This window comes from Anarrhichthys ocellatus, unplaced genomic scaffold, assembly GCF_004355925.1.
Source record: "Anarrhichthys ocellatus isolate YVR2014 unplaced genomic scaffold, GSC_Weel_1.0 scaffold34, whole genome shotgun sequence".
Classification (NCBI taxonomy): Eukaryota; Metazoa; Chordata; class Actinopteri; order Perciformes; family Anarhichadidae; genus Anarrhichthys; species Anarrhichthys ocellatus.
In genome coordinates, this window is record NW_022280064.1 from 343,575 (window position 1) to 353,625 (window position 10,051).

The 10,051-nt window shown below is 41.8% G+C and overlaps 2 protein-coding genes across 7 annotated transcripts in view; one reads left to right on the forward strand and one right to left on the reverse strand.

Annotated features, from left to right (window-relative positions):
- The window catches only part of LOC116393574 (clathrin coat assembly protein AP180-like), a 23,849-nt gene extending 19,022 nt beyond the window's left edge, over positions 1 to 4,827 (forward strand). For 3 of the 6 annotated variants that reach the window (XM_031866009.1, XM_031866013.1, XM_031866015.1), the window contains 5 exons: positions 798 to 884; positions 1,320 to 1,381; positions 2,416 to 2,493; positions 2,601 to 2,712; positions 3,342 to 4,827. In XM_031866009.1, the coding sequence (XP_031721869.1) occupies positions 798 to 884; positions 1,320 to 1,381; positions 2,416 to 2,493; positions 2,601 to 2,687 (314 nt within the window). In that variant the 3' untranslated portion in view covers positions 2,688 to 2,712; positions 3,342 to 4,827. The remainder of the gene's footprint in view (positions 1 to 797; positions 885 to 1,319; positions 1,382 to 2,415; positions 2,494 to 2,600; positions 2,713 to 3,341) is intronic. The other 3 variants (XM_031866011.1, XM_031866014.1, XM_031866012.1) reach the window with 2 other exon arrangements.
- On the reverse strand, positions 4,572 to 7,845 carry LOC116393575 (serine protease 23-like). Its single transcript, XM_031866017.1, has 2 exons — positions 7,646 to 7,845; positions 4,572 to 7,117 (listed from the first exon to the last, which is right to left on the reverse strand). The coding sequence occupies exons 1-2, from the start codon at positions 7,699 to 7,701 to the stop codon at positions 5,686 to 5,688; spliced, it is 1,488 nt and encodes a 495-aa protein (XP_031721877.1). The 5' UTR covers positions 7,702 to 7,845; the 3' UTR covers positions 4,572 to 5,685.
- Between the last annotated feature and the right edge of the window lie 2,206 nt (positions 7,846 to 10,051).

Genomic DNA, 10,051 nt, shown 5'->3' on the forward strand with positions numbered 1-10,051 from the left:
TCTCTCTCTCTCTCTCTCTCTCTCTCTCTCTCTCTCTCTCTCTCTCTTTCTTTCTCTTTCTCTTCTCCTCACTCTCCCTCTCCATCTGGCTCTTGGGCTGGCTCATTGCTTGCTTCCTGCCATTTGATTGGGTGAGTTTCCTTGCTCTTTAACACGCTAATTTCCCACAGTGCACTGCTGCATTGCAGTGGTGAGGTGCCAGGCAAGCTCAGCTGCACTGTCCCTTCCACCACGAGATGCTTGATGGTTACAGAGATTGTGTGAAGTAACAGTATTATTTAGTGCTCGTTTAGCAATTAAGCCAGCTTCATTGTAGCTGCAGTGCTTTTGCTCTCGTCATAATTTCATTCCTGCAGCAATCACAGACAGTAAAACCCTCGATATAGTTCAAATTTACCAACAAGCACTGAAAATGTATTCTTGACATTGTGCATGTTGTTTTGATGGTACGATGTGGTACTATGGTACCTATGCCCACATTACAAATCACCATAGTATACAGCAGACGACCTGACAGATGTCTCCAATAGCAGATTACACACAGGCTGCAATAAATGACAAACTATCATCATCTTAACACACTGAAATTGTCTGTTTTACTATTTGCTGTTGATGTAATTTAATTTCTTCTTTGGTGGTATTAACCTGCTCTCCAGCTCACATTCCAATGCCCCTCTCTTCCCACTGTTGTCATGGAGACATCTATCGGTTGTCATGGTAATCCCTAGGCTGCTGGTGTGAGACGCTAATATCTCCCTTCCTTTCCTTCCTTGTACCCCCCCTCCTCCCTTCTGTAGTATTTGATGGACTAGGGGATGTAATGAAGCCCACTTTGACCCCTCAGGCGGGGGATGTTGACACCTCCATGGCCAACATGGCAAGTAGTAAGTAGTCATTTAGATGCTGATTTAAATACGCTTGTTATTTGTGAGGGTTGGATGAGAAGACTGATGCCACCCCAATGTCTGTCCGCTGGATAGGAATACTTTATGCTAAGTATAAAGACTGGAAACTTTGGGGAAACAGTTAGCCTGGTTCTTGTCAACAGTAATAAAGCAGCACATATATATAGCTCATTCATTAAAACATAATATGTTGTTTGTTTAATCCGTACAATAACCAAAGTGTAAAAATGACAGTTCACCCCGTTTTATGTCATGGTATCGGTCTTCTTATCAAAAAAGCTAGGAAGGGTATCTCTAACTATTGTGTTGATTCAACTTATTTTGTAACCCCTTTATTCATCCTGTGTGGTCGTTATAATGTCCTTAAATGAAGACAGTAAGTTTGCAGTACCTCTCTCTCTCTCTCTCTCTCAGATCTCACAATGGGAAACCCAGCGGCACCTCAGGTAGCTCCCCCCTGTTGGGGTGCTCCCATGGTAAATGTTGTCTGTGTCTTATAGCATGGAGTGGAGCCGCATGGCAGCGACAGACAGGGCATAGCAGCAATCACAAACATTGCCTTCATCTGGCTCTCCAGGTTCCAGGTCCAATCATATAGACCGAGGAAACTGAGAAGCTTACGGGGCAGTCAAGAAAAGGAAACAAGACTCATAGCAAACTATAAGTTACTGGTGGATTTCACCTCTAATAGAACACATGCACTGGTTGAAAATGGTCCAAACCAAAAACCAAATACTAAGCAGATTTCAACATGCTCAAGATATTTATTTTTCTGGAATATCTGCTGGAGAGTGATGAAGTGGCTAATTGTAGTGCCAAATTAGGAAGCTTCTTCTTCTCTTAAGTTTCTTTTAAGCCTGTTAAAGTCCAGGCAAGCCAACCGGTTCTCCCATTCATAGCTGAACCGCTTCATTGACACGTTTGCTTCTTCTGGATGTTTCAGTTGTCTCTTTTGGCAACAACAGAAATGTCCTAGTCATCTGAAGGCTACCAGCAAAAAAGCTTCGTCTCTGCTCTCTAAATCATTGTGCATGTGTAAATCAAGGACTATTATTAACTATTAGGTTAAATAAGGGCCCTTGTTGTGTTGTTCTTGTTGTGTGCCAGTTTTTTTTGTCCAAGTTTTGCGTGTCTCAACTATCATTGTCCTGTATTGCTAGACTTCTTTTACGCATTGTGTAATTTTTGTGTTTTGAATTTTGTGTTTGTGTATTGTTTTAGAGTGTGTGTGTGTGTGTGTGTCTGTCATATATGTAGTGTAGTAACATCCCAACACCTCCTCTCCCTCCCCTCCACACCTTTAGACCGTACCCATGGGTGTTCCTCCTTTTATGGGGACTCACCCCAGCTTCAGCATGGTAAGACCACCAGTCCAGTAATGGTCTCGTAATGCCCCCGAACCAGTCTGGACATTTATGGGCAATTCCCATTTTCGGTGGCCCTCACACCCAACATATGGCCGCCATTGTGTCTTACTGTCTCTTTTTCCTTTCGTCTTTCTCTGTGTAAGGCCGGGGCACCAGGAGCTCCCATGATGCCGATGGTGAGGCCAAGCTTCCCTGCCACCGGAGCAACCCCTGGACCACCGGTAACACGCTCACTCTGAAATGGATCATACACGCTCATGACAATTTCATACATAAAGGTTACAGCTGCTCTGACCAAAGGAGTTTAAGTGCTAAATTGTGTCTGCAGATGTCTCCCGGAGCGGCCCAGAGCCCCAGAAAGCCTCCACCACCGAGGAACGCTCTGGATGACCTCAACATTAAGGACTTCATGTAGACGGACTGACCTATAAATCCCCAAGGTATGCAGAAACAGAAAATAGAAAGCTGCAAACATAAGGAGCACTTGAAAGCAGTCGTATGATGTATTCTACTGCTCTGACGAGAGCTTTGTCAGGTCTGAGAGGATAACCTCTGATGGTATCATAGTGCTGTATCAGGGTAACATCAGTTAGGCCTTGGAGACTAGAAATTTATAAAAGGAAGCTGGTGTAAGAAACTGGAGGTGTGGAAACAGTAATTTACCAGGCTGGGAGGTTCCAATGAAAAGACACTGTTGGTTGCATTACAATACATATAGGATCCAGCTTGACCCGCACTACTGGGGTATCCCTCCCTCTGCTGCTTCAGTTTTGACCATTCCCTCTCTTTGCTAATCCCCCAACTTAATGGACGACAAGTTCTCACTCTCATCTCGTCAAACACAGATGCTTGGTCTGAGGCGGTAAGCCTCAAACTCTGATGCTAAGTACCCTCTAGCGTCAGTTTTGGACGTGTCAGTTTTCACTCGTTACATGAGTCTTTTCAAAATAAACCTCACGTTTCTGAATCTCCCTCTCTTTCTTCTCAGAGCATACATAATTTGACTTCACTTATTTTTATCAGGAGCATTTGTTTTAATCAGCTCTCGTTTTCTCTGCCTCCTCTGTAGATTTGTCATTGTGTCTGGAGCTCTGTGGATGTGGATGGCTGCACTTCCCCCACTGCCTTCCCCTCAGTCATGCCCCAGCCCCTTCAGCCAACCAGCCATTACATCTATACGATCTTTGCCCTCTGACCTCGTACCAACCGCGAACCCTAAAAAGAACCCCCTGCCCTCCTTATCTAATGTTGTAGCACAACTGTGAATGTGAACCCTAGTTACCGAGAAACAAATCTCTGTTTATGTGTGTGTGGGTGTGTGTAATTCAGTGTTAACCTTTACTTAATATACTATGAAAAAACTTACAAAAAAATAAATAAATGTGTATTTAGATTCATTCTGGTTTTTCGCATATCAGCTGACTTGGAATGGTGGATAAATGTTGGTTTCTTTGCGCATCTCCCAGACGAGGACTGTGTTGTTAAATGTGGACTGTGTTCAGTGTGTGTAACTTCACTGGCCAACCCCCACTCCCACTCCTCTACCCCTGTTGTCCAAACTAATACTGAGCTATGTTTATGTCATTAAAAACTTGGTTGTACCTATATCTGCTTGGCCATTCATCCCCCCACCTGTCTACTTTCAAGTTTTTAGAGAACAGTTCAAAATGTACCTGAAAACAACTTGCACTGTAAATCTGGACTTATCATCGAACACATCAAATTGTGTTCAGTTTAACCTTTTTTTTCTTCTTTTTTTTTAAGGATTGTATGAAACATGCAAATGTGTTCACATTGATTTATGCATTTTAGACTATTTCAAATGTTAGATTATACATATTTTCTTTAATCTTTATTTTGAGACACAACAAATGTATCATATATTTTTAGTTATGTCAAATCATATGGTTCAAAATAAGGCAAGTAGACAAAAAAAAAAAAATTCCCGCCTTCTTTGTATATACCTCTCAATCTGTAATCGGAGGCAGTATTGAATGGAAACGTTGCCCCTGTTGTGCCCTCAGCTGGTGTGGAGTGGTACTGCATCACAGCATGCAACACTGGTCAATCTAGGATGCATTCTAATACTCTCAGAGAGCTCCTTTCCTTGTCTCGGTCTCCACACAAGATGACTTAATGTTAGGGTGGAAATCAAAGGGACAAGGAGGCACTTGTGTATGTGATTGGGATGTGGCCTCTTTGAGTGACGCCGCAGCGGTCGGTACATTTGTTAATGTACTGCCACTGGAAGTCTTGAGGACTCTCACTGTAAAGCACTCAAGTATATGCTGGATGTTTTGTGTGTTGTTTATTTCCAAAAGTGACTGTATCTTAATCCATTGTGGCATTAACGAAGTGTTGAAAGAAAAATAAAGATGACTATGACACATAAAAAAACAAAAACAATGTGGATAAATAATGTTTGCTAAGTATTCAAATGAAGGCTGTGTTGTTTTTTTGGAGATTATGATGGACGGCATCGTTCTTTCTCCCTCATCCCCACCTGCATGTGAGTCCAAATGAGATGCAATAAAAGACAAATACACTGATCCAAACTACCCTCACGGCTCATCACTTATCTCTGTTCTGATTTTGAGGACTTGTTTGAGAATTCAACATTTTTATTTGTTATCAGCATGATTTATCACTTTTGACAGGAAAATGTGTTTGTGGCATAAACATTTCTGTTCGATAACAGACAAAATTACAATACAAAATTGTATTGTAATTACAATACATATATATGTTGTGTAGAGTTACTATTTCTTTAACATGTATAGTGAAATGAGGACCAGTATGTTTTAGTAATTTACCAACTTATTATAAAACGATAATGGTGCAACATAGGAGAAAAAAAACAGGGTGTGTCTTCTCCTTCACATAATTACAGTTTCAGTTATATAAGTTAGGTGTTTCAGAGACAGACAAACAAATGTGGCATTTAGAAAAGGTAACAGTGAATTTCTCTCACAAACTGAAGAACTTAACTAATTCAAACAAATTCAAATACTTTCTCATGTTCTTAGCCATTTTTGACTCATTCGTAAGGATTTCCTACAGCTTCTAAATTAACTGATAAATGGCAGAATAGGATCAAGATCCAGAACTAGGGACAAGTGCAGGATTCCTGGATTATAGATTTGCTTGACAAACTGTCACTGAGGTGTTAAGCTGGTGTCAGCTCAGCATTCCTGGGTCGGTATGTATAAAGCTGCTAAGAGTGAAATTTGTTAAAAGTTAGCATTTTTTTGTACAAAGCTTCTAAGTCCTATTTCATACTAAAATAAATTCAACTGATTAGTCAAAGTTGAGGACCACTCCTAAGACTCTTAAGTTTTATACACACAGGCCCAGATCTCTGAGTCTCTTTGCAATTGACAAAAGAATATTTTTCTAGATCCATCGCTTTGCAGTCAAACCTCTTTACAGAGATTTGGATCTCCATGGATCCAGTGACAGATCTGCGCATATTTGGGTGGCGTAATCCTCACTGCAACATTAAAATCCCTCTGCTCACCTCCCTTCCCCTCCACCCACTGATGGCCTGAAAACACCCCAATCACCCTCCGCTGCCACTTCCCCTTCCTGCCTTTCTCTCCCACTTCCTGTCTCAGACGAACGTAAACACCTGCACCTGTGGCACCCGGCTGAGCGTCACAGTGCTGGTACATCAAATCGTTAGACTGGTTTGCCACCGAACAAAACCGGTAAACCACCTTCTCATTTCCACGCCCGTCCAGCAGGCTTTTGTCAGAATCATAGCCTGAGAAGTGGATCCGTGCCAGAGGGGTGGCAGAGGGGGCCACTCCCAGCTCCATGTACTTTTGTTTAAGGGGTCGTTTCAGCTCCAGAATAGCGTAATCGTAGTCAGGGGACACTGAGCTTGTGGAGCTCTTGGTTTGGATCCATCCTTGAGGGATTCTGGTCTGTTTAACTAGTGTCCAACGGAAGACGGATTGCTTCCTGGGTTCAGCACTACGTCGCATACGACTGAGACTTTTTTGTTTCCCTGTTCGTCCTCCTCTCTCTAGGTCACCATGATCAGCTACATCCTCCTCACCCTCTTGTCTTCCCCTGCGCCTCCTGCCTTTGCCTCCCTGTCTGCCTGTCACCACATCTTCATCAAGACTATTGTGCTCCTCACCTTCCTCCGTTATCTGCTCCTTAACTTTCTCCCCCACTTCTTTCCTCCCACGCCTCCGCCGCCCTCCTCTCCTCCCACCCCTTCTCCTTCTCTTGGTCTTGAGCTGCAACATCCCTACTCTAAGGCCTCTGACACTCTCCAGGTAGTCCCTCCCATTATGGATGCAGTGTGCCGCTGTCAGCACATGTTTCTGGGATATTAGGACTCCAGAGCAGCCTGTGGAGAGGCGAACAGCGGTAGAGAAAGGATAGTTGGTGATGAAATGCAAATCAGAGATCACAAAGCGTCCATCTGCTCCAAAAACCTGTCGTTTCCTGCGGGTGCGAGCTAGTGAGTGGGCTGGTGTTCCCGCAGACGTCTTGTTAAAACCCTGCAAACTGATATCTGTATGAGTGCGAGTGCCGTTCTCATGCATTGTCTCATATCCCAGAATCCTCTCTTGCTCAGTCTGGTCCATAGGTGGTAGGCTGCTTTGACACTCTATTCCACAGAGTGTCTCTGTCCGACCTCTCTCCTCATCCTCCTCCTGGCCCCTGAACAAAGGCGTGTTTAGAGGCTGTGTGTGTGTGTCCAGCAGCACCGGGAGGCTCTGCCTGGTCCACCTGTGCACCTCGCTGTTCTCATCTTTACCAAAAACTTCGGAAACTGTCAGGGCTGCTGCACAGAGCAGCAGACACAGATAGTGATTGAATCCCATCCCCCTGAAAAGAAAGAGAAACCAAGATAGAAATAGCATGGATCAAAACCTTTTAACATGTTTTAATTTTGTTATCAGGTGAAGAGAAAAATTCTATGTCTGTTCCCACATCTCATACTAGTAGCGTTGATGTTGGTTTTAAAGCCAGAAGAGGGTGCACAAGCTCAATGTCTAAACAATACACCACTGAACAGCAAAGAGTTACTGGAGATATTTTACTTTGAATTAACATGAGGTGTCTGCAATTGAATTAGTGGAATATATAGCTCAAAATGCTGGTAATGCTATCGTTATTACAACATGCAACATCAATTCATTTCTGACATTAGTTGACTATTTTCTGGTATAAATAAAGTCAAGCGGTCTCATCTTATTCTATGAGCTTATTCAAAGAGATACACAGCTTAGAAAAGAAGTAAGCCTGTCAGAAACCCAAGATAATTAAGAAAAAAAGATACAGAGAAAACATGGCTTTTGTAAATAAGGAAAGATTTGACTTTAGTTTGAGAAGATTTGTCAAGCATGTTCCTACCTCCAAACAATAAAAAACACAACCCCAAAACTTCCAGTAAATGTCCTCTTTTGCATCAATAAAAAAACCTCTCCATACAAACAGCTCCCAGCTGACTGGCTTCCATCATTTAATGGGCTAAAAAAAACAACTGGAGCGTGAGGAGAAGCTTTGTGCAAGATCCTAGAAATCTACATCCCACTCTGATGCAGAATAAAGCAACGAGCAAACAGACAGAAAGGGGGAGTCAGCCAGGAGGAGCAAGCATGAATGAAGGTTTTGATCATGTGATGATACATTTTATACATTTTGGGTCAAAAGTGGAGCCATGTGGAGAGAATTTGGAGTATTTTTTGCAGATTCCGCAAATATTGTGATAACGTCGGAAATACACAAAGAACAGTGATGGTTAGAAGGAAATTAATTTAGATGTCAAGTTATTCACAGAGATTTACAGACAAAATGTTGTCTTTGAGAGTGTTTATCCGGTGCTTTTGCAGTCCAAAATATAAGTTTAGATTTATGTCAGGTGACATTTGCAGTGAGTCCAGACCCACACACACACACACACACACACTTCGCTACATCTCTCAGATCTGGGGGAACCTGCATATTGACGTCTGTTGGTTTATTTAAGTGTTTCTTTGCTTGGTGCAACAAGAGTTCATTCAGAGCAGTAAGTCCACCTTTCTCCTTGATTAGATGTTGCAACACCAACACACACATGCACTGACAGACACACACATACCAATCAAAAGCTTAATTATGAGGTTACCGTTATACTGACAGATGATGTTTTGCATAATAAGTGCATTCCACTCTGTGGATGACACCACAGATAATTTGTGGTTTAATGATGAAAATCAACTGTGTGTATTCGCTTTCCATGACAAGCTGGGAGGTATAACACATGCCCATCTCGTCAAAATTAAAACAGCCTGGTAGCAGGATTTAAACCTCTCACTATCGGACAACGTATGGGACTCTTTCCTTAAACTGATACATTCCAATGAAACGCCACTCACTGTCCTATGTCTCTCTATGGAACAAGCATGCAGTATTACTAAAATTGAGAGATGCTGCACCACTCACCCACGCTCAATGACTGAGGGACATGATGTCCGGTCGAAAGCTCGAAAAAGATTCGCTACTCAGTTTGTAACTCAAATGATGAATTCCAAAAGGTGTGGGGACCTTTCCTGAATTAGTTTAAGATTCTTTAAACAAACTAAAGACTTGTTTTTTCACTCTTTTTTGTCTCTTGTCATTCTGTAGATTATCAGTGATACAATCTGTATATGTTGGCAATGTCTGAACCCTCCCCCATCATCCTTTTTCTATGTATTTGTTAACTGAGTTTTACTTCCTCTCTTTTCTAAATATAAATCCCGACTTCGAACCTTTTTCCTGTCACTCCTGGGATGAAGTACCGTTTTATTCTATGTAATTCCGGCCTGAGGATGGGGCTAGAGGAGGTGAGGGATGAGTGGGGCTTGATTGTGTGATACGCTCCTATATCGTAGATTTGCTCTGTTAATTTAACATATCTGTTGTGTACTCTGCAAATTTCTTGTGTGTATATTTAGCTGACACTTTCAAAAATTAAATAAAGATATTCTTGAGAAAAATAATCACTTGTGTGCTGATTGCTCCTCAGCTAGATATGTGAAATACTGATTTGAATGAATCAGGCAAAGAGTCAAAAGATCAACTTGTAAATGAATCATGCACACACACGTCAATCAAAGGCTCAATTACTGTATTACTGGTTTCATACTGACAGATGGTGTTTGTGGAGAGCAGGATTAATTACAGTAAATCACCTGAAGGTTTATATTGCAAACAAACAACACAAGTTGAGATTCAAAGTTCATCGTTGGCCTTGGGAACAGCATTCTTACAGCTTTGGATCGTATCACATGATATTCATCAGTAGATGGAGTTTACTTGTTATTTTCTGAGGACTTTTAGAGCTTCTCAAATGTCAAACGAAGTCTTCTGTCAGCTGCTTTTTCTAGGGTCAAAAGAGAACTCTGACTCTCAAATTTAAAGCCAAAATAGACACAAAATCCTTTAAGTTCCAGGAAGTCTCATCATAGTATTGAAAAACCACCAAATATCAGTGATGCCAGTGACTTGATGATGATAAGAGAAACATGAGAGTCTTTTATTTTGTATTCACAAGATCTTATGCTGATATGCAGTTTGAGGATGTGGATCTCACATTTGTCACAGAGAACTGCAGATGATTTGTGGTTCAATGATGAATTTTGAGGTTAACCAATCCCTTCCCACAAATCAACTGTGCGCTGACTGCATCTGGTCCTCAGACAGAGCTGTAAAATAGATGTTTTGTTCAAATAAATCTGGCAGAGCTAATTTTGGTCATAATCACGAGACATATTTTTCTTCTACTTCATCATACAC

Coding starts and splice junctions, on each gene's coding strand:
- LOC116393575 (XM_031866017.1), bottom strand. CDS start 7,701: ATGCAAAAGAGGACATTTACTGGAAGTTTTGGGGTTGTGTTTTTTATT. Junction 7,118..7,645: donor GTGTTTTTTATTGTTTGGAG/GTAGGAACATGC, acceptor CTTTCTTTTCAG/GGGGATGGGATTCAATCACT.